Here is a 24,165-nt window from a genome sequence, read left to right as displayed (position 1 = left end):
ATATATAAAAATGATAAACAGTTATGAAAACCTCACCTGTGAGGACAGGTTAAAAAGCTGGGCAAATTTCATCTTGAGAAAAGAAGATTGAGGGGGCACCTGAAAAGTCTTCACATTTTAAGGGCTGTTATAGAGGATTGTGATCAACTGTTGTCCATATCAGCTAAAGGTAGGACAAAAAGTAATGGGCTTAATCTGCAGCAAGGGAGATTTAGGTTAGATATTAGGAAAAACTTTCTAACTATAAGGGTAATTAAGCTCAGGAATAGGCTTCCAAGGGAGGGTGTAGAATCCCCATCATTGGAGGTTTTTAACACGTTGGATAAATACCTGTCATGGATGGTCTAGGTTTACTTGGTCCTGCTTCAGCAGAGGGCTGGGATTGATAACCTCTTGAGGTCCCCTCCAGATCCACATTTCTGTGATTATTCATCCACCATTTCAATGCAGCTGCTTTCAAGTAAAATGCAAAAGATATTCTGTGCCAGAAACTTTCAGAAGAGGAAGAACAACTTCAGCAACTATATTCTGTCTACCTAAAATTCCTCTGGTAGTTGGAGTTGGAATTGGCCAGGACACTGGAGCAAATCTCTCTTATGCAAAACTGTCATTGGTTCTTCAGTGAACACAAGTGGCAAGAACTCATTTTAAAGCACGCCTCTACTCTGAAAAAGAACTGAAGAAATGGCATTGTGGGATTTTTTGTTTGTCTCCCACTGACTGTCGTCATCAAATTTTCCAGCCCTGTAAACTTGGTGTGGGACCTGAAAGTCTAGCTGGGTTCTTGCCTTTTCACATACATCCTTATGTAAAGCCAACTGCAATAAAAAATGAATCCTTTAATTGGTTTCAGCTCCGGCTCATATATCACCAACAAAAGAGATGTTGCAGGCCAAGTTATGCTCCCAGTTACATTTCTGCAATCCCAATGGAATCATAGTTTAACCACCACCATCTTTATTACACAAGGAAAGAATCCAACTGGATTTTCAGATCCTAGGATAAGTTTTGCAGGTGTGACAGTTAGAAAAGCCACTTATAAACTGACAAAAACTACATATGGGAGCTATTAAGGGACAGCATACATGGGATCCCCTCAAAGCCTTTTTACAGTACATTTTCAGAGTAGAACAGTTCTTCGCGGGTCTTCTTAGAGAGTGCATAGATGCACAATCATTAGACATTGGAAAAATCAATTTCATTTCATGGAGCACATGGGTTACTCTCTGTAAGCCAGGTACTGGCTAGACTTAACACTGCTGAGCTTAGAATGTGACCTTGCCAGATATAACTAAAGTCTATAACTGTCTTTCTGGAAAGCTTACATGCTTTCTAGTTAGTTAAAGATGACTGGGCTGCCTTGAAGACGTAAGTGTTCAGGATAAACAAAGTTCTGCTCTTATTTGGCTATTATTACCAAATGCAATGATCATAATGCAATGAAGTAAATGAGAGTTTATTGACTTTGACTACAGCTTGTACAACATAAGTCTCATAGGAGTAGACTATGTTATTAGCAGAACTGTCACTGTTGTGACATATTTTATACTATTTAAGTTCAGTGATGTCTTAGAACATCATGTCTTCTAGTCCATCCTCCATAAACTTCTTATAAAGTGCCATAAACTTTGCCACAAATGCTTCCAGATGATAAATGACTTTGCTGCCCAGTTGCAGTCGGTGCTCATAGAAGGCTGCCATCTGTGCAACCTCTCCTTTTAGTTGCCCATCACAATTATTTAGAAGTTCCAACAAAAGGCCCTAGAAGAGAAAAATATGGCAGTTTTTAAAAGGATGAAATATTTCAAAAACAGGGTAGCATGACAGATACTATTGTTAGGCATAGCATATACTATATTCACTAGTATTACACATGGTATATGTGCAGGTATTGGGAAATTATGTTATCTGAATGTATTATGCTCTCCCCACAATTCTGTTCACGCAAATCAAGTACCCTACAATACCTTGCAAAGCTAAATTCAGTCAGCTTTGGCATTAGAAAATAGGAAACCTATCAAAGACAAGATACATTAGTGCTCTGCCGTAGGTACAAGCTCAGGAGGTGCCTTCATGCCTATTAGTACCTAAAATGCTGTATCCAAAACAAAAAGAATAAGGGGTATGCCGTGGTACCAGAAAACAAGTTGAAACTGATGGGTAGAGTCTTAGATGATGTTAGAGGGTTTTAGCTGGTGAATAGCCCCATTATAAATAGAGGTAGTAAAGTGGTGTATTTTGGGAACATGCCTTAGAATCATAGAATATCAGGGTTGGAAGGGATCTCAGGAGGTCATCTAGTCCAACCCCCTGCTCAAAGCAGGACCAATCCCCAATTTTTGACCCAGATCCCTAAATAGCCCCCTCAAGGATTGAACTCTCAACCCTGGGTTTAGCAGGCCAATGCTCAAACCACTGAGCTATCTCTCCTTGTAAGCTGAACTGAACATGCTGCGAGAAGAGAAGTCCCGGAAGAACTGGTGGTGTATTAACTTTCTTTCCTGTATCATACTGTTTTGTTTGTAGGTAATAAATTGCCTGAGCCTGGTTGTTTGATCTTGAACATTTTTAATACTGAACCACAACTGTAACCAAAATCAATTGGCTATGCTATTCAACACCATCATTTTCCCAGAAATAGCTGAGCAAGTAACATCATGATTTTGAACTCACTCAGTGATCCAGCAGAGCAGAAGTTTTCAAGAGCTATCACATCATTTATCCAATAGAACTAACTTTGAATTCCATAAACACTTGTGGAACATTGTCTTTTCAGAAACTTCTCTCTCAGGATAAATTCCTCATCCTGTAAAATCAGGTGACACAATGGTGCAACTGAACAATTTCTGCCTCACTAACAACAATAGATTAATAAACTGACTGTGCACAACCCCTACTAATGTCATTGCAAACTGCAAGTAAGTGTATAGCCTTGAGGATTCTTCATTTGACAAGGGAAGTGAATCTCAATAGCATTAATCAGGAATGGATGTAAATAAGCTCATCCCAACAGAATGACTTATTTTAAAAAAACAAATCCATGAGAGAGACTACTGCAATACTTCACCTCAAAAATGACAAAGGTCTTAATATTAAAATTTTATATTTGAGGAAGAAGGGGATAAAGCTATTGCAGAAGCAGCTCTAATGCAATAAAAAGTGTAAGAGACAAGGTCAGTGAGCACCAACACGGCTACAAGTGGACTGCATACAAAGAGTTTAAGTTAGTTAAGCACTTAAGGACACTGCCAAATATTGGTGTCTTCAAACATGTTAGTAACAAGTATTTGAATTTATCTTTAAGACAGAGAGCACTTGCACAGCAAGACAACTGAAGCTCTCAATGGCATCAACCCACAATAGAGCAAAAAGGACAAGGAAAAGCATAACTGAACAGAATGTGTCAGGAACACGAGTCAGTTGACATGTCAAGGATTTTACCATAATTTAATCAGAGCTGTGTTTTGTCAATATAAATAGAGGTTAATGCTGTTGTTACATTTTCCCAATATTATCTTTAATCTCAACTCTGCCCTCATTTCCTCCAGTATCCTTTCATGCTGACTACACTCCACACCTCCTGCCTGGTTGTTCCATTTGTTTCCATCTCCCATAGCAACTTCTATGCTTGAATCACTGTCCCTTTCTTAAAATGTCACACTTCCTTCATGAGGCCTTTCGATACCATTTACACTTACAAAAAAGCACTGACTCTTGAAGTTGACTCCCAACCTGTGTATCACATCTGTTTAGATGTAATGTCTGCCTCTATTTTAGACTGCAAGCTCTTCGGATGCAGGGACTATGTCTTCCACTATGTTTTCTCAGCTCTGAGCATACCGTTGGTACTCAAAGAATGATCTTGTTTTAATAAGATATTACCTCCCTTTTTCCCAATAAATAATGCACCTTGTCTCCCATTTCAGTCTTGCACCTTTGCTATTTCAGGCAACCATCCATGTACCGTACAGGCTGGGACGCTATCCTCCAGGGCAAGTCCAGGTGTTTCAGTGCTGACCCTGTAGGTGTTCCTCAATCTTTTTTGCGAGCAGGTGGCTGCCACCTCTAAAATGCTGTGGCAAGAACACTATGAATTATGGAGCTTCCCCAATAACACCCCATAATCAATAGCATATCAGCCACCAGCAATTCAAAAAACATGGGGATGCCTTCTAGCATGCAATTATCAGGTAGAGTAGAAGAGTCCTGTATTTTTTGTTGTGTTCAGTTGAGCAAAATGCAGATTATCTAGTAAACTAAGTAGACACTCTTAGCATTCCAAATTAGTCAGCTTTAAACCCACTTATCCAGTCCCCAAAACTTGGATAATTCAATCTAACAAAGGCAATCAAGCTGTCACTGGCTTTGGCACACAGATATTAACTAAAAACATTTGTTAAATAAACGGATTTGAACTAGATAGAGTAGCAAAGACTTCTGGCTCACAGACAATCTGATCTGTGTCTTGTAAAAGCTGGACCTTATTGTTAATGTTGAATTATTTAGATTACAGTTGAACCATGCCTTGTGCTAGATATTTTCCAAAACAAAGAAGAAAACAAAATTTCCTGCCCTCAGGAGCATACAATCTTGTGCCCTGATCTTGCAAACACTTGTGCACATGCTTAACTTTAAGCACTTGAGCTGTCCCTTTGAAGATCCTGAAAACTGTTTTTAAAAAATGTCATTTTAATCCTTTTGCCCCAAGTTTGGATTCTCCTAGCTCTGGTTGAGGTGAACAAAGTAAGTGCTGACGAATTAAATTACCTTCATTATTATCTCAGGAGGAATGCAGTGGGTTAAGAGTTCATAAAGCCGTCCACGAACTTCAAGTAACCTGTTGGAATGAAATCATGAAGTGTTACAATAATGTCCACAAAGCCTATTTTATATTTCTAAAAAACATTTGCTCTGTTATTAGACAATGTTATTGAAATCCCAGACATGGACTGCCAAGCATAATTAAGTTCCCTTAGCCTGAAGCCTTCCTCTAATATTAATCAACCTGCAGTACTCCCACGATGTAAAGTCAGTCTCAATATGCATGTTACATAACTCAGAAGTGGGGAGGGGGTTAATAAAAAAGTTTTGGACAGTAGTTATGATATGCTCAGGATGAATCTGGAAGATACAAGGCTCCAGAACAAGCTGTTCTTGGCGCCCCCCCCCCACTTTTTTTTTTTTTTTTTTTAACTCTTAGTGTGACTTTTGTCCAAGTTCAATGAGAAGTTGCCACAAAATGATTAGAAATCAGGATTCATTTTTATGTTGCTGGTTTACACCTTTCAGTCATCTTGCCCACATAACTGAAGAATCGCCAGTGATAAATTCCCACCAAATTCACCTCTGGCAATAACTGTCTCTTGATAGCCACTTTGTCTCATCTTATCTGAAGTCTGATACCCAGAAATGCTAGCACTTACTGTAGGTGATTACTGTTTTTTCCCCATCTCTAGATCATACAGCAATGACACAGATCACAGAAAAAAAAATCTACATTACAAAAGGAAGGTAATTTGCAAAGAGGAATGTGAATAGGTAGAGGAAATAACAGAATAAGCTTGTCCTTTACAAAGAAAATTTATTAGGGACAATTTGATCTTACAGCAGTTACTGTGCCTTGGCATCTGTTATTTTTACCGTTATGTCACTTATGTGTGTTCTCAGCCTTGTGAATTGTTTTTTGTTGGTTTTTTTTAAAATATAGTTGTGACTCCATTCCAATTACTGTCGATATCTAACTTATGAGTCAGACTCTTAGTGACAACACAAGAGCTTTCTTCCTTAAAAATTACACCTACAAAAATAAAAGGATTCTTCGCCGAAGATTTGAGGGAGGGCTTGGAGGAAGTTATCCTTTGGTCTCTATATTCCAACAACTTATTGATGTGAATTTTTAAAAATAAATAAATAAATACACAGATAAAACGGAATACATTAATTTAGGCAAGTTAAATGAGGTGCAGGGAGAAGGCTAGGCACTTGAGTTTAAATAGAATCATAGGGAGCATGCCTCCCATTAGGGCTTCAAAATAGTGCAATTCTATTTCTGCCAGCACTATATATTTAAAAAATGGGCAACTGTTTCCAGTGACCATAAATGCACCAGAGCAACAGAGAACTAGTGCCAACACTACTGCTCTTCACAGCTAAAGAGGGAAGTTTCATAGTACTATGGAAAAAGAACAACCACATCCATCAGCTTCAGCTGGAAATAGCAGTGCTGTGAACAAGCCAGTTTGTTACCTGATACTGTACAATGTTACAAAGAGCTGTTCAGCAACTAAAAATCACATCTACCATGCTGCCTCACTAGGACAGACGCACACACACATTGAAATTATTCTAGATCCAGCAAAACCAAAAATAAGTATCTACAATTCCATTATTCAACTCATTTCTTCTGTGATCCCCAGTGAGTCAATACTATTTTAAAAAAAAACTTTAACTGCATGAATCCAACTGAAAGGGAGCCACAAAGGAGCCAGTTACCAGTTTTTGTTATTGTGCTTGCTGATGGGTTCATTAATATGTCTGTTGATGGATTTCACTATGTATGCTAGGTTACTACGCAAGCCAGAGTACTGAAGATAATGTTCAAAAATCATCATCATTTGGCTGTCACTCATTTGGTACAAACTACAGAAAGTGATTCAGGGGATGATGCAGCCCAAATTAGAGACATCCTGAAGAAGATTAAGATACGAAAATTTGTGGACGCATTGCATTTGGTGATAGATTTAATTGCCAGGGTAACTGAAGTGTTACATTTCTACTTTGTAAAAAAGTAAAAAATTATATGCTGGAACTCTCAGCAACAAAAGACAATCCTTGTTCCTTATGTCTAAAGAAAAACTTGCCTTAGAGATGACAGATTTGAAGTAGTACATATTTTGGGGTCTTTACAGACAATGCAGCAGAAAAATCAGATCTGTATGCTAGAAACTGCCATTTAATAGATCAGTGCCAGATTCCCCAGGCTATATGGCCTCCACCATTCATATGGTTTCAATGCTTTGACGCCACTCAATGGCTTGATGAAAGAAAAAGAACTGGCTCATTATTGCAATGTACAAGTTTAAATCTTCTAAATAACTTTACACAGGCATTGAGACAAAAGGGAAAAAGGAGAGTACCCTGTATCAGTGACTGCATCTAAAATGTCATATCAGAATCAAATCCACAATAGTAGTACAGGTATATGATCAAAAAATCTTTTAGCTACCAGGTCTTCCAGGATATATTGCAGTTAGTGGAAATATTGTCATTGTCCTACAACACTGCAGTTGTAGAATATGGGTTTTACCCACCAACTTAATTAAAACAAGCCCAAAGAAGTAAAGCACACTCCAGAACTTTATGCATGTGTTAATGGCTCTAGTAAAGATGCTTTCTTGCTCCATCATGATACTATCTATTGACTTGAAGGGAGACTAGGGACAAAACATTCATAAACAAAGCAACATTAGGCAGCACTAGATGTTTTCAGACTGGTGGTGGTAGTGGCATTTTAACGTATACTAAGCAGAGGACAAACTGAATGGAGCATAAGACCAAGCGAGGGTCAGAACAATTTGAAACACTGGCACAATAATCCAAAACAGAATAAGGAAAATACAGAGAAATTATGTTAGACAATCACAGTAGCAACAGTGTTTTATTTCACTTTAACTAAGAAATGAGACAACATCCAGAAACTAGGACAACTTTATTGTCTAACTCAATTTTGAAGTCTTATATGTCTGTGGGCAAATTATCAGAATACTTTCCCCCAAAACTTCCATATACTTTTGGCTACAAAGCTCAGTCATGATTTAAATTTCATGAGGTAAATAACTTTTAGCTTGTTTACCACTTTATCATTTAGAGCAAAACAGACCAGAACTGGCTTCCAAATTCAGACTAGTGCTACTGAACTCCAGGGTACCTGGTCTGTGTTTATAATGAATATATAAATTCAGCACAATCACATCATAACTGTGTGTCCTGCTTATTTATTTTGTGACAGAGGCTAACTTTATTAGTTTCTGAAATCCAATCTACCCACCTCCGTAGGCTTTAAACCCATTTCCTTTGGATGCAAAGCAGAGGCATTCCAGTACAAAGCTATTAAAATGCCATAAAACATTTAATATAAAACACTTCTTACGCTCAGAAGTACTCTGATACCCTAATAATTTACAGTCAGAACCAAATAGCTCCACCTACCTCTGGGGAGTCTGCTGACTGACAATAGCATTTGCAGTCTCTCTCAGATATATCTCCCAGTCTGTCTCAGGGATGTCCTGATCTGAAGTGAAAGGATACCTGCACAACAAGTAATCTCTCATATTTTAGTAACAAGCTTAGAGCGAATGTGGTTTTTTTTTTGTTTTGTTTTTTTTTTACAAGGAGTAACCTACATTAGTTTCTCCAGTGACTTACTGCTGGACTCTGCAAGCCTCACACATAAACAGTGCCTTCCGAAGATTCCTACCAGACTTTTCTGCTAGCCTCCGAGCCAGATCCTGAGGAAGAGTTAGCCCCTCCTTCTTGCACACACTGGACAACACATGACAGATCTAGATGGGAAAAAGGTACCATGATGATATAGCTAACATATGTATTGTAGTTGTAGCTGTCAGTCCCTGGATATTAGAGAGACAAGGTGGATGAGGTCCAAGAAAAGATATTACCTCATCCATCTTGTCTCTCTTTAGTGAAACAGTTCAAAGCCCAAAGACCGTTTTCAGGCTTAAGCATCTCTAGAACAGCCACTGCTTTCTTGCAAAGGTCACCCAGGTATAAGGGAGCAGCTCCAGTTTGCCCAGTCAATGGATACTGTGCATACTGATCAAAGGCAAGTCCTGGACTACAGAGACGGGTCATTTTCTGTAATATACTTTACATACACACAGTCAAAACTTGTCTGATTAAGTTTCTACTGGAGGCTCATTTTTGCTTCCAAACCTACATCTTCAATACTGGGAGCAGGCACTCGCACTGCCAGACATCTGCTTTGAATAGGTGCAATGATTTTTGAAACGGAATTGCAACACAAGATCAATCTGCAGGTGGCCATATACTTCTCCATGGTTCTTCGCAACGCATGCTGAGCATCTTTAGTAAGTTTATCAACTTCTGTCAGCAGCACCACTGCCAGAGGGAAAAAAAAAGTTTAAATTATCTTTATTAGAAGAGTTTCACAGTAAACAAAAGTAATTTTAGAAAGATAATGAAGCAAGGCGCACAGCAAGCAAGGTGCAATGTGGTCCCATGGACCACTGGGCTGGGACTCAGAAGACCTGGGTTCTATCTTCAACTGTCACTGAGATGAGGAGATACCTTGCTCAAGCCATTTTATCTTCTACATCTGTTTACCTCCTACTCTTCATCAGTCTTGCCTATTTACATTTTGCTCTCTTCAAGACAGGGACTGTAAGTGCTACTGTGATGCAAATAATCAAATTAGGTTTGAAGGCCAAGACAGTCACTGTACTGCTTATACTATAGCTAATACAGTAGCTAGCTTGTTTTCCCAAGAATTTTAAGAAAGGGTTGCAGCTGAATTTTCTGAGAACCTATGGTGTAAGGAAGTATTAAAGCAAATAGTTTATCAGTACACTCCTTTGATTACAAACTCATACTTTAATTTTAATGAGTGGGGGAGGTAGAAAACCCCTTGTGCTGAACGTAGGAGGCCCTTCCATGCACATTGCTCTCCATGTTTATCCAAAGATGTTTCAAAGTAGTTAGTGGGCATATTTTACTGGATTGTAGCAGACTGGTAAAATTTGGTAATAGCTCAAATTTAATGTTTCCCTGAGAACGGTGAAGAAAATGGTATAGCATATCAAAGGTAGGACCACTAGTACATTATTTCTACTCTATTCTCTCATCTTTCTTGGGTTTGTCTCATTTTTCCTTTTGCGTTTATCTGGTTGTGGGGTTTCTTGGTTTTTGCGAGGAAAGCAGCTGTAGCAATTTATATTTGGAAACAGTGAAGAGGAAAATGGATATCTTTCAGATTAGCAGCCACCTTCTCTCTGTAGTTCTTCCACGTATGAAGTATTTCTGCACTGAACACTTCATACATAGTAGGACAGCATAAAGAAACTGAAAGTGACAAATATATATGAAGGACACTCAGTCCTACTTCATTTCCCTTTGCTACCAATGCCACACGAAATAGGCTGCTACTGATGGGCTGTCTATCAACCATCACACATACATCCATAATGGCCACCACTCTCTGACAAAGAAGCATGAAAGGTGACCAAGTTTTGGGAAGGCTGATATGTAGCTCACAGTAACAATAAGCAAATCAAGAGCTGCATCTATGCGACGTCAACATCTTTTGCTACAATCATAGAACTACTCTTCACTGTCAAATACAAACCAATGCCATAAAGAGAGAAATGTCTGAGGCAACTGATGAAGATACAAGGTGGAAGAGAGACATGTTTACTTCTCAAGTACATCTTCAGACCTGGTCAAAACAGTCACAGAACTTTTCTCCTCCAAAGTTTTGGCCCACATTTAACTTGTTTTACTAACCTTTAAAATCTCTTTGAGTACTTGTCTCAAGTTGTTGGGATTGTGCTACTGTCTTCAATAGCTCCTGAATTACCACACGGTCACTGTTTCCTGCATCACTGTACAAAGAGTTCAGATAATTGATTTTGTTAGAACACTTATTTCTTTTAAAAATGCCCACACCATATCTACAGTACATTCTTTTAAGTAGCGACTCAGGCAGTTTGTTTTTTTAAAAAAAGCCTAAAATGTAGCTTTTTAAAGAAAGAAAGAACACAAGATGGACTGAGTTTAGAATTCATTTAATCTTTAATCTGTACATTAAGTGGCTATTGACAAGCTATTGTCCTAACATTTTGAAACTCATACCCTACATAGACTTGCATTTTATACGTATGTGGGGAGGGAGACCAGTTAGTAACTGCAACAAATGATGTTTGTGCCTGCATAATTTTAATGTAATGGTATGAGAAATCCGCTTTTAACATCTCTTCCTACCAACAATTTAGGCATATAAATCCAGTATTTCTTGTTTCTCAGCTTTCTAAAAGGTCATTTTGTCTTTGGCAAAAATGCTAAATCAGCCAGTTGTACACATGGCTTTCACTAAACACAAACACTGATTCCAGCATTATGAAGTCCTCCATATCATGTGGCCATGGAAAGGGCTAGAGATTTCATAAGTGGAGATCTTGTTCAAAAGAAACTACAGGTTTAGTGTCAGCTTGAAAGTTTCTGAAGTACGCCGACTCAGCCCCCAACATTGCTTGTTTTCTTTTTATCTGAAATTGTTATAAGAAGGTAGAATCATGGAATATCAGGGTTGGAAGGGACCTCAGGAGGTCATCTAGTCCAACCCCCTGCTCAAAGCAGGACCAATCCCCAATTAAATCATCCCAGCCAGGGCTTTGTCAAGCCTGACCTTAAAAACTTCTAAGGAAGGAGATTCTACTACCTCCCTAGGTAACAGTGTTTCACCACCCTCCTAGTGAAAAAGTTTTTCCTAATATCCAACTTAAACCTTCCCCAATGCAACTTAAGACCATTACTCCTTGTCCTGTCATCTTCTACCACTGAGAATAGTCTAGAACCATCCTCTTTGGAACCACCTCTCAGGTAGTTGAAAGCAGCTATCAAATCCCCCCTCATTCTTCTCTTCTGCAGACTAAACAATCCCAGTTCCCTCAGCCTCTCCTCATAACTCATGTGTTCCAGTCCCCTAATCATTTTTGTTGCCCTTCGCTGGACTCTCTCCAATTTTTCCACATCCTTCTTGTAGTGTGGGGCCCAAAACTGGACACAGTACTCCAGATGAGGCCTCACCAATGTCGAATAGAGGGGAACGATCACGTCCCTCAATCTGCTCGCTATGCCCCTACTTATACATCCCAAAATGCCATTGGCCTTCTTGGCAACAAGGGCACACTGTTGACTCATATCCAGCTTCTCGTCCACTGTCACCCCTAGGTCCTTTTCCACAGAACTGCTGCCTAGCCATTCAGTCCCTAGTCTGTAGCGGTGCATTGGATTCTTCCGTCCTAAGTGCAGGACCCTGCACTTATCCTTGTTGAACCGCATCAGATTTCTTTTGGCCCAATCCTCCAATTTGTCTAGGTCCCTCTGTATCCTATCCCTACCTGCCACCGTATCTACCACTCCTCCTAGTTTAGTATCATCCGCAAATTTGCTGAGAGTGCAATCCACACCATCCTCCAGATTATTTATGAAGATATTGAACAAAACCGGCCCCAGGACCGACCCCTGGGGCACTCCACTTGATACCGGCTGCCATCTAGACATGGAGCTATTGATCTCTACCCGTTGAGCCCAACAATCTAGCCAACTATCAAGTAACCAGCAGGCAATGCCCTGAGTGTCACAGATGAAATCTGTATAACAGTTTGGAGGAAATAAAACTGCTTTGTTTAACAAACGTTTATAATAGATTTAATACCTGTATGTTTCCACCCCCTTCCTTTAAGTTCATTTTCTCTCTGTTGACCTTTTACTGTGCTCCATATTACTTAAATGTACCAGACTACTTCCCTGAACATGGAGTGATAATTCAATCAGAATTCTATAGGCTGTACTGATACTGACATTCATGAACATTAGTAGAACACAGATTTATATGCTGTTTGTTCAGTAACATACACATAGAAAGATACAGATGGCCAATTCAAGACCTAATTATTCAAACTGTTAGGTTTTAGCTCCGATCAATAAAGCACAATGGTAAACAACATTGATACTAACCAAAAAACACTAAAGTAGGCACTGGTATTGTATACATTTAATAGGTAGTCTACATTTTAGGATATTTGCATTTGGAGTAGAATATTTAAATTCGTATATCTACAAGTAGTTTCTAAAACATTAGGAGAAAGTCAACTTATTTGATCAGAAGTCCTGTGGCCTGTGTTATACAGGAGTTCAGACTAGATGATCACAATCCTCCTTCTGACTATATAATCATGAATCTATGAATCAGCAATATCATCAGAGAAACACTAAAATTCTCTGTATTTTAGACCAGAAACACACTTGAGCTTTTTTTTTTTTTACTACAAAATACTTTGTATACCATGCTTACTTTTAACTTTAGTTTTTGCATTCTTATTAAAGGAGGAACAAAACAAAACAAAAATCATTCAGGGCCATGTTTTCAAAATTGTCTTAACTTGACCTCTGAATTTGCAGATCCACCTATCTGTAAGACCCAGCACTCACATTTGTATGCACAATCTGCTGGTAAGACAGCAAACTACTCGATTAACATAGGAAATCCAAGTTTTTCATCATCCAAAATCATGTATTTCAAAAACCTGGTCTGCACATTTAGGGCCTAAACCTCCAAACAAAAGTTTTTCTTTAAACAAACTACTTGCTTGAGTAAGAGGTTGAATCCTTAGAAGTCAAGGCTTTTTGAAAATGTGGTCATTCAAGTACAATATCTAAATTAAATATCCTTTTTATTATTAACTTACCTTGGGTTAACTTCAAGATGATAATTGCTTGCAATGGTGCTAATTTCAATTTTCTTTTTAGAGGGTGTCTGTGTAGAAAATAAAAAAGTTAGATTTCAAAGCATCTTATTTTAATATTAAAAAAAGTCAATTTTTGGATTTGAAGAATTATAATTGGCAGATTTGGTAGCCTGACAGCAGCATTATGGCAAAAGACCTGGATTTGGGGTTAGGTTCGTACATCTTTCTCCCCACGTGAGTGGAGGTCAGGAGTATTGGGATGTGGTTAAACCTCAAAAAAGATAACGATGGCTGTTTACTACAAGAGTTGATCTACTATCAGAATTAATAGAGATTCTGGACATGATAATGTGCTGTCTCTTTCAAACAATCATTTTAGAGAAATAGTTTGCAGACATCAGGAAGGTTTCCTCTCAATGATTTTTTGGAGGGAAGTGTGGGGACATGGGAGGAAGTCCCTTTATCACAGTATGTAATTACAAATCTGTTATTGATGTAATTTATAAGAACATTTATGTTGCCTCTGAATTTGGATCCAAACTGGTATATTTCTACCACTAACAGGATATGTTCTCACTATGTCCAGAACAGTGTTTAAGTGTATTTCTTCCTATTATGGTGACAATGAATCTCCTCCAATTCAAGTGACTTATCAGAAAATTTTTCTAGGACTAATTAGATGGGGTTTTTTTTCCCTATAAACATCATAATCTGTTTCTCTTTTCTAGCTGAGTCACAAGGAAGTAGTACAGTTGATGCGCCTATCCTCACACCAATACCCAGAACATTCTACTAGTTTGTTTCCACTGTCATATGCCTGTTCTAACACAGAAGGAAATGACTAGTCAAGCAAGGATACTATAGGTGTAATCGTTACTAAATTATTTCCTTTAAGTAACAGCAATGAAAAAGAAAAACTACCTTGTAATAAGATGTTAGAATCAGTGATAATGCTCTACCTACCATATCAAATATGATATTCAGACCACTGCTGAAGGAATTAAAAAGTAATAACGGGAGAAATTCTATTGACCATACTATGAAATTTTAGTGTTCCTCTGACGATTTTGCTGATTCATACATTCATTATGTAGTCAAGACGACTGTGATCATCTAGTCTGACCTTCTGTATAACACAGGCCATAGTCTCTGAATTAATTCCTGTTTGAATGTTTTTCTAAAAGACATGCTCTAGAGTTCACTCTTGATCTAAAATTTGCCAGTGGTGAAGAATCCACAACAACCATTGGTAAGTTGTTCCCATGATGAATTACCCTCATTGTTAAACATTTGTGCCTTATTTCTAGTCTGAACTTTTCTAGCTTCAATTTCCAGCCAATGGATCTTGTTATACGTTTGTCTGCTAGATTAACAAGATCTTTATTATCAAATATCTGTTTCCCAAGTAAGTACTTAGACTGATCCAGTCACCCTTTAAAACCCCTTCCCAATAAGGACTTTTAATTGATAACACAGCATCTTAAACAATAGATTTCAAGTGGCTGCCTTGTTCCTGGGGCAGCTAATTACTGAAACAAATCTCTTCTCCTATTGAAATTGTCACTATGGGAATGATTAGATAACAAATTATCACAAACATAAATGGGAGAAAGATAACGTTAATGGTTTATAAGTAAGGGCCACAACATAGATGAACTGAATTCTATCAATTGAAAGTTAGTTTAAATTTGAGTTAACATGAAGCAAAAATTCAAGCGCTGGGCCCAATTCTGATCTCAAATACACGAGTACATTCAAAGTAATGCCAATAAAAGGAACATGAAAGAAATCAACCTCAGAATCTGGTCCTCAGTACTTAATGCTAAGGACATACCCTGCGGTGCAGCCTGGCCACAAAGTGCAAGTGTGAGGGAGACTGACAAACTAAAATTCACTTGGTCAGAGGAAAATGTTCAAGTGACCAATTTTTCAAGTGAGCTTGAACTTTCTACCGAGGTGAAGAAATATGAACATTTTTGAATTTTATTGACTTTCTTTTTGCTATTGTGGACTTCTCTATAGGAATACATACTCAGCATGTTAGTATATAAAAGAGAGGATGTATATATACACAATTACTTTCTTTAAAAAATGCACATGATAAATGTCTTACTGTTATGCTCTGATGTTCAATTCTCAGTTTCTCCACTCCTGCACCATAGAGCTCCCTTAACAAACACATTATCCTGGTCTTTTTTCCAGCTCCGGATGGTCCATACACTAACAGATGAGGGAAGTCACCACACTGAACCTGCAAACAGTACAATAAAACTAATTATAGTAATGTTTCCCCTATGTTAGGAAATTAACAAACTGCATCAGATGAGGACTTTGCTTACAACATTACTATTAAATAATTTTTCATATACAATTCTACAGTACTTCAGTTTAAAATATAACCCAGAATTAGTGGCTCCTTGAATTTCTTTCTTCCAGGTACACTTCCATCATATATGCTGTGTGCCTCTGAAAATTAAAAATGATGTTTTGTTTTGGTTTTTTTGAGAAAGAGTTTGAAGTACTTTCAGGTATTATATTTGCTCCTGAGACTCCTGCCAATTTTTGTGGTTACACGATCACTTTCATCTTTTTAAAAAAATGTTTCTGTCGTGCTTGTTGCTAAGTGAAAAGCTCTCACAAATGGGAAACAGACTGACACAGGGAAACAGTAAAATTATCCACAAAATAAACTAATAGAGAAAACTATGTCTCTGCTCTCTTTCAGCTACAATATACTATGAGTATTACTTGTAATATAAAGATATTCAAACAAAAGCATAATTTTTAAGTTGAGTGTCTCTTTACAACGACAAAACCAGTTTTTGTTTCTGAGAGCGCCAGTAGTCAGTTTTAAAAATATATTTCACTAATATCTACCTTCAAAGTTAGTTTTAGTTAGATATACCAAGCACAGAATGCAAAGAGTGAATCTAGTAGTTAGACAATCTGGATAATACTCAGGACATCTGGGGGCTTGAACATACATTCAGTTTTGTATCCATGGGTTTTATTCCCATCTTTGACCTTAATCCCTGTGACCCTGACCAAGTCATTTATGATCTGATGGTTTCAGAAGTGCTGGACACCAAGAGTTTCCGTAGATGTCAATGGATGATGTGGGTGCTCTGCACTTCTGAAAATCATACTAATAAATCTCTTTGTGCTTCTTTCCTCCCCCATCTGCTTAATGGTAATAGTGATGGTGTGAGGCTTAATTCAATAACACATGTAAAATGCTTGCAAACCTTTGCATGGAGTGCATTCTAAAGAAGAGAAATGTTTTTTTCCCCTACACATTGGGGCTTGTCTTCACTGCAAGTTAGTTTGAGTTAGTCCATATGAGTTGCTAGTCTAACTCAAGTGAGGGTATGTCTACAGTACTACAGAGCCTATGTCAGCATAGGTATGCCGACACAGCCCCGTGCTGTAGATGCAGCCTACACCTACAGGAGTAGGTCAGTGTAGGAACATCACCTCCATGAACAATGTTATGTATGTTGACAAACCCCTCTTCCATCAACATAACTAAACTGGAGGTTTTGTTGGCATAGCTATGTTTGTCAGGGTATGGGTATTTTTTCCCTATCTCAGACCAATGTAGCTATGCTGACGTAACTTAAGTGCAGACCAAGCCTGAGAATGACGACACTGTGAAACAACATTCAAACACCCAGAGCAATCTGATCAGCAAAATGGTGACTGTATTAGCAGCTTCATTGGAGAAACATCTGATGAGTTGTAACTCACTGCTCATCCCCACTGCACTACTAAAGCACAGGAACATCAAACACCATCCCCATCCCATCCCACCCACATCAGACAAGCCAGTTAGAACTCAAGCTAGAGAAATGTGTGTGTAGAAAGAAAGTTGGGCAAAACTTCAGTTGTACCTTGAGCTAACACTGCTGTGAAGACACCACACCAAGGTGCCATCCTGGGTCAAAGAACAGGTGTCATTTTAAATCTGGCTATCAGCTGTTACAATTAATTGTTTGTAAAGCACACTGAAGATTAAAAGAGTTCTGTTTATTGTTTGTGGCAGGGATTAAATGGTCATAATGAGAGCCAGGAAAGTACTATTTGGACTGTTCGCAAATGATTTCCTCATTATCAGTTTTCATATTGGGATATACATTTCCAATAGGGTGACTGTATTACAGTGCACAGTTTCTTCCCAGACTTATCTTTATTCAGATATTGCACTTTTCATTTTGTATTAGCAAAAAAACCGAGGAGTACTTGTGGCACCTTAGAGACTAACACATTTATTGTTATTTGTATTGTAACAGAAGTAAATATACAGTAGTGAAGAGCAGGCAAGTCTGATGTCAACATCCTGCTACCTGAGACAGCCCTAACACACAGTTCCAATGAAGTGGGCTGTAGCTCAGGGAAGCTCATGCTCAAATAAATTGGTTAGTCTCTAAGGTGCCACAAGTCCTCCTGTTCTTTTTGCGTATACAGACTAACACGGCTGCTACTCTGAAACGTAACACAAACTGTAGCTCTTACCCCTTGCTTTAATAAAACAAAGTCACATGCACAAACAGAGTTTGCAAAACTTCATCTCCTTATTCGCCTCCCTAAGCAAAGCAAGCAGGAACTCAGCACCAATAACTGGAGGGCAGAGTCTGCTCGGTTGGCAGCTGTGCGTGACTGGGAACAGCACCAGACTCTAAGCCAGCACTTAGGGGACAGCAGCCTCCCACCAGTAAAGCAGAGGCGCCTGGCCCAGCCCCAGGAGACGCGTAACACGGCTACCGCGGGGCATGTGTTGGTTTAAAGAGCGCGCCCCCTGCTGCCCCAAGGGGGTGGGGGCGGTTCCCGTGCCATGCTGAGAGATTTGGGGAGGGGGCCGGAGGGGGGTCCCCGAGGGAGACGGGGCTAGCAGGGAGGCAGTGGTCCTCGCGGAGGGGAGAGTACCAGCGGGGGAGGGGGTAGCAGATGGGCCGCGGTCCTGAGGAGGGGTTTCCAGAGGAGGGTCGCAGGGGCTGCCCCCGCGCGGCCCGGAGGTGAGGGGGGCCGAGGGGCGGGTCCCTCACCAGGTTGCGGAGCTGGGCCGCCTGCTCGCGGTGATAATCCACCCTACCGAGGGCGCAGGGCCGGTACTTGTCCGCCCAGAGACTCATCGCTGCGAGGCCCAGGCAGAGCGGAGTTGAAAAGCGCGCGCCGCCCCGGCTCTCCCGCTCCCCTCAAGCCCCGCCGAGAACAGCCGCCCCACTACGGAGGCCGCCTCGGGACAGACCTAACCGACATGCGGAGCGGACGGAACGCACCCAGGCAGGCCGCGAGGGCGGGGTCGGGGAGGAGAGCGAAGGCGCCGGGGGCTCGGAACCGCCCCGCCCAGGCTGGGGAGGGGCAGATCGCTCCGTGCCCAGGGCGCGGCCTTTCCCTCAGGGGGACCCCGCACCACAGCGCAGAACACGCCCCCCTCCCCCCGCCGCCGGGCATCTCACAGCACCGTGAGCCCCCGCCCGGGCCAGTGTCCTAGTGCCGCGAGAGCGCAGCGCCCTGAGCCACCGCAGCCGCCTGCGGCCGGTGCCTCCCGCCGCCCAGCCTGCCTGCCGCCCTCTGCAACGCAGCACCATTTCCTGCAGCGCGCGGGCAGGCCAAGGTCTGCAGCGCCACTCCGTGACACTCCCCTTGGCATCGCCTCTCCCCCCCCCCCCCCCCGACCGCTGTGCAACACTGTGCCTCCTAACACACCTAATGCCCAAGCCCCCGTTGCCCCGCAGTGTGGCAGATTGCAGCGCTTCGGCACAACATCCCAGTTCTGTGGCGTCGCAACACCACAGCCTGGCACGCTGCACAACATGCTGCAGCTCCAAAACAGTGCCTCCGCATCACAGCTGCAAACCCCCTGCAAACCAGTGCCCTGCCCCACTACCACAGCACTGATGGCAGCTCCACCTGGATCTAGCACTCTGCCGGTATCAGGAAATGTTCTCACTCATCCATAAAGTGGTCAAGGAATCTCTTACCATTATTCACAATTGATTTCCATCTCTGGGTAAATTCAAGTCATTCCCATGTAACACTATTTTAAAAAATCATCTCCATTTTCTGTGCATTATATACTTTATTTGTTTCGTGCTGGAAAAATTAAGAGCACAAAATCCACTTGAAGCACCAAGTACTGAGAATACTTGTGCACCCACCATCTTTGGAATTAAGTACTTTCCTGTGGTTTTGAACTGCTTCACAATTTCATATGTGACTGTTATTAGTTGTATGCAGTGTACTTGTAGCTGTGTCTGTCCCAGGATATGAGAGAGACAAGGTGGATGAGCTAATATCTTTTATTAGACCAGACCAATATTACCTGGCCCACTTTCCAGTACATCACATCTTCAAAGTGCTGCAATCTACACAACCACCCAAATCACTACCTTAGTTATCTAAGTGTTTCTCCAAGGCTATCTAAATTAAGTGGGGGCAGGGATTGTTTGGATTGGTCAGTAATATAGTTTTATCCATCTAAAATAGTTACGTCTATCATATTTATTCTAGAATCTGTTTTAGTTGCGTAGTTTGCTATGAATTAGAAAATTCACCCTGCACTGCTTTTCTGCATTGTCACTACACAAGTCTGAGCTTGTGGAGACAGATGCATCAGTATCCTGTACAGTGCTTCACTCTTCAGTCCCTTTAGTTATGCACAGCGCTCCAAAGTAACCTATTTTGTGCCAGGTTTGCATTTTTGGTTCAGCAGTTATTCTCACATGTGGGCGCTATCACACATCACTACCTGCTGCTTTTTTACCAAGTTCCATTATGATTTAGCTTTGCATTTTTGTTTTGCTTATGCACTTTTCTTGGACAGCAGTATTTATGAGTGATCTCTTAAAGCTCTTTCAGAGCCCTTTGATCAGTTACCTGACTTTTTAATAATTTCTAAGTGATGTGCCATTTCTCTTGCATCTGTCAGTGTCATGGCAGATTTATAATTGCAGATTCTGTAATAATTCCTTATCGGAAATGCCAGTTAGTGTTGTCACAAATCTATTCACTTTTCCCAGCGCAAAGATACTGTTTTTTGTTAACTCATGTCAGCTAACAACTGCTTTGACAGATTCCACAGGCTTCAGAAAGTACTAATGAAAACAAAACCTTTATGAATGAGGTTAGTCTTAAGTATCTAGGGCTCAATCCTGGGAGATAATGTGTCCTATGTGGGAGGTGCTGTGTGCGCTTGATGACCACTGAAATCAAGGAGAACTGAAGAGATTCAGCAGCTCTCAGTACCTTGCGGGATCAGATCATTATCAAATTTCTTTAGGACTATATTAAAGTCTTTCCTAAGAAGAAGATGGTGGCATTCATACCCTGATTCAGCAAAGCACTTAATAATGTACTTAATTTTAAGCATGTGCTTAAGTCTGTGATGAGTTACACAAACCCCACACTGGAGTGGAAGGGGTTAAAGGACTATACTGGGCCAGCCAGCCTCACCCCTCCAACCCTGCAGAGCATGCTCAACTGGAGACAGGGTTGAAAAGGAAGCAAGCAGCCCTGATCAGAAGGAGGAGGGTGGGGAGGAGTGCAGACTTATCCTGAAAGGCTCCTGTCAGAAGAGGCTAGAGAAGAATCCTTGAAGGAACAGAACTGTATGCAGAGCTCAGTGGCGGACAGTTTGGTTTCCTTTTTCTTTATCTGTGACCAGAAGCGGAGGGAGAAAAGCAGTGGTAGGAAGTGACCCAGGGAAGGTAGCTCAGAGCCCACCCCTAGGCCAAACACCGCTGACCCTCCAAGGGTCCTGGGTCGGAGACCAGTGAAGTGGGTGGACCCAGGCTCCCCTATCACTGCCTCATAACTAAGTGGACACTAACCACTAGGCCCCTTGGCCCACTGAGAACCCTATTACAAAGTCCATCCTTCTTTTGCAAAGCAGTTAAGCATAGGCTTGAAGTTGTAGACCTTGGATAAACAATGCAAGGAGAAGTAAGGAATTAGAGGTTAACTGTGGACAAAGAATGAACTCATAAATGGCCTTGTAAATAACTAGGATTACCAACCCTCCTGGTTTGATCAGGAGTCTCCCAGACTTGGACTCTTATCTCCCAGAGGCTACTGAAGCCAAACCGGGAGATTTTAGACTGCTAAAAGTCTGGCAGTACAGCGGGGCTAAGGCAGGCAGGAAGCCTGCCTTAGCCCCGCTGCACCGCCGACCAGGAGCCACCCGAGGTAAGCGCTGCCTGGCCGGAGCCTGCACCCCGACCCCCTCCTACACCGCAACCCCCTGCCTCAGCCCTGAGCCCCCTCCAGCACCCAAATTCCCTTCCAGAGCTTACACCCTGCACCCCCTCCTGCACTCCAACCCCCTGCCCCAGGCTCAGCCCGGAGCCCTCTCACACGCTCTGAACCCCTTGGCCGCAGCCCAGAGCCTGCGCATCCCAACCTCCTGCCCTAGCCCAGTGAAAGTGAGTGAGAGTGGGGGAGAGCAAGCGATGGAGTGAGTGGGGCAGGGTCTTGGAGAAGGGACTGGGTGGGAGCAGGGCCTTGGGGAAGGGGCGGGGCAAGGTGTTTGGATTTGTGTGATTAAACAGTTGGCAACCCTATAAATAACATGTAGTTAATAATGAAATAGTAAGAAGAGTGATGTGTGATAAGCTTGCACGTGGAGCTTTGCTTACTAACATACTTTGCAGCTCGTGGACAGTTCATTATCTGTACAGGGATTGATTATAAAAATTAGTAGACCAGTCATAAATAGTATTAAGTGTAAGCGTGTACATAAGCTGATTCATGACTCTGTACATTGGATGTGTGGAATATCCTGTACTCATCCCCTACACTTGAGCCTGATCAATTGAAGTGTAGTTTGATTGTATGCTGGTAAACTTCACTGATGAGTCTGGAGATCAATTGATTCATTGGATTCCAAAGAACTGGACAAAGTGTTCTCCCAGAACTGTATGAGCTGTTCTGGATAAGCCATGTGAAAAAGGTCTCAGAGGGAATCATAACAACAGTTTTGTGTGTTTAAATGGTTTGCAAAATTGGGGCCTTAGCACTTTATAGGATTGGACCTGCAATTTGGTGCCCACTCACCGAAGACTCTTAAGCAAAGTAAGTTGTTGGGTTGGGAAGGTCCTCTCATGGATCAGTAACTGGTTAAAAGATAGAAAACAAAGAGTAGGAATAAATGGTCAGTTTTCACAATGGAGAGAGGCAAATAGCATGGTCCCCCCAGGATCTGTAATTGGGACCAACGCTGTTCAACATAGTCGTAAATGATCTGGAAAAAGGGCTAAACAGTGAGGTGGCAAAGTTTGTAGATGATACAAAATTATTTAAGATAGTTAAGTTCAAAGGTGATTGTGAAGAGTTACAAAGGGATCTCACAAAAGTGGGTAACTGGGCAACAAAATGATAGATGAAATTCAGTGATGATAAATGCAAAGTAATGCACATTGGAAAACACAATCCCAACTATACATACAACATGATGGGGTCTAAATTAGCAGTTACCACTCAAGAAAGAGATCTTGGAATCATCGTGGATAATTTTCTGAAAACATCTGCTCAATGTGCAGCGGCAGTCAAAAGGCTAAGAGACTATTAGGAAAAGAATAGATAAGACAGAAAATACCACAATGTCCCTATACAATGCCCACTTCTTGAATACTACATGCAATCTGGTTGTCCCATCTCAAAAAAAGATGTATTCAAATTGGAAAAAAGTACAGAGAAGGGCAACAAAAAGATTAGGGGTATGAAACAGCTTCCATATGAAGAGAGATTAAAAAGACTGGGACTTTTCATCTTAGAAAAGAGACTAAGGGGGGATATGATAGAGGTCTATAAAATCGTGAATGGTGTGGAGAAAGTGTTATTTAACCCTTCATATAACACAAGAACAAGGGGTTACTCAATGAAATTAATAGGCAGCAGGTTTAAAAACAGACATAAGGAAGTACTTCTTCACACAATGCACAGTCAACTTTTGAAACTCATTGACAGGGCATAGTGTGAAGGCCAAAAGTATAACTAGATTATAAAAGTATAAAAGTTCATGGAGGATAGCTATTGATGGACCTATTAGCCAAGATGGTCAGGAACACAATCCCATGCTCTGAGCATCCCTAAACATCAGACTGTCAGAGCTGGGGCTGGGACTGGACAATGGGGTGGATCACTTGATAAATTGTCCAGTTCTGTTAATTCTCCTTGATGAATCTGGCACCGGCCCCTGTCAGAAGACAGGATAGTGGGACCATTGGTCTGACCCGCTGTGGCCATTTTATGTTATTATTCTAAATGGTATGAAGCATTGTGTGGTTTGTGCCTTATTAGTCTTCTGTGTCTTATTTAAGTGGTTTTCAACCTTTTTTCATTTGTGAACCCCTAAAAAATGTCAAATGGAGGTATGGACCACTTTGGAAATCTTAGACATAGTCTGCGGATCCCAGAGGTCTGCAGATCACAGGTTGCAAACCACTGCGCTAGAAAGACATAGTTTGCCACCAGCTCTTTTTTATTTACATCTGTTTTTCTGATTCCAGTGTAAGTCTAAATAAAAAGGAGTGATTGTGTAGCATGGAATGGTTCAGGGGAGTGTATTGTAAGTGAACAAAAATGCTAGAAAGATATGTAGTACTTTCTATTACCATCAGAACTGACTCCAGTATGAATGCCTTCCCCTATTTTGCTCAACCCAGCA

General features: G+C 40.9%; 1 protein-coding gene across 3 annotated transcripts; it reads right to left on the bottom strand.

Moving 5' to 3' along the window:
* RFC3 (replication factor C subunit 3) lies at nucleotides 1-18,925 on the bottom strand. Of its 3 annotated transcripts, none has more exons than XM_073341759.1 (9): nucleotides 18,779-18,925; nucleotides 15,616-15,753; nucleotides 13,503-13,570; nucleotides 10,537-10,634; nucleotides 8,954-9,135; nucleotides 8,425-8,561; nucleotides 8,209-8,307; nucleotides 4,768-4,837; nucleotides 1-1,761 (listed from the first exon to the last, which is right to left on the bottom strand). In XM_073341759.1, the coding sequence occupies exons 2-9, from the start codon at nucleotides 15,682-15,684 to the stop codon at nucleotides 1,570-1,572; spliced, it is 915 nt and encodes a 304-aa protein (XP_073197860.1). In that variant the 5' UTR covers nucleotides 15,685-15,753; nucleotides 18,779-18,925; the 3' UTR covers nucleotides 1-1,569. The 3 variants fall into 3 exon arrangements, with proteins under 3 accessions (XP_073197860.1, XP_073197841.1, XP_073197851.1); XM_073341740.1 differs by lacking the exon at nucleotides 18,779-18,925 and adding an exon at nucleotides 18,545-18,765; XM_073341750.1 differs by lacking the exon at nucleotides 18,779-18,925 and adding an exon at nucleotides 18,592-18,764.
* Nucleotides 18,926-24,165: the final 5,240 nt, after the last annotated feature.

Source organism: Lepidochelys kempii, chromosome 1 (assembly GCF_965140265.1).
Source record: "Lepidochelys kempii isolate rLepKem1 chromosome 1, rLepKem1.hap2, whole genome shotgun sequence".
NCBI lineage: Eukaryota > Metazoa > Chordata > Testudines > Cheloniidae > Lepidochelys > Lepidochelys kempii.
This window is presented reverse-complemented; position numbering and strand designations above follow the sequence as displayed.

Bases quoted from the DNA above. Each gene is read 5' to 3' on its own strand.
- RFC3 (XM_073341740.1), bottom strand. From the start codon at position 18,631: ATGAGTCTCTGGGCGGACAAGTACCGGCCCTGCGCCCTCGGTAGGGTG. The intron at 10,635-13,502 runs GTAAGTTAATAA...CTCTTTGTACAG, and splicing joins CATCTTGAAGTTAACCCAAG to TGATGCAGGAAACAGTGACC. The intron at 8,308-8,424 runs GTAAGTCACTGG...CTTGTTGTGCAG, and splicing joins GAGGCTTGCAGAGTCCAGCA to GTATCCTTTCACTTCAGATC.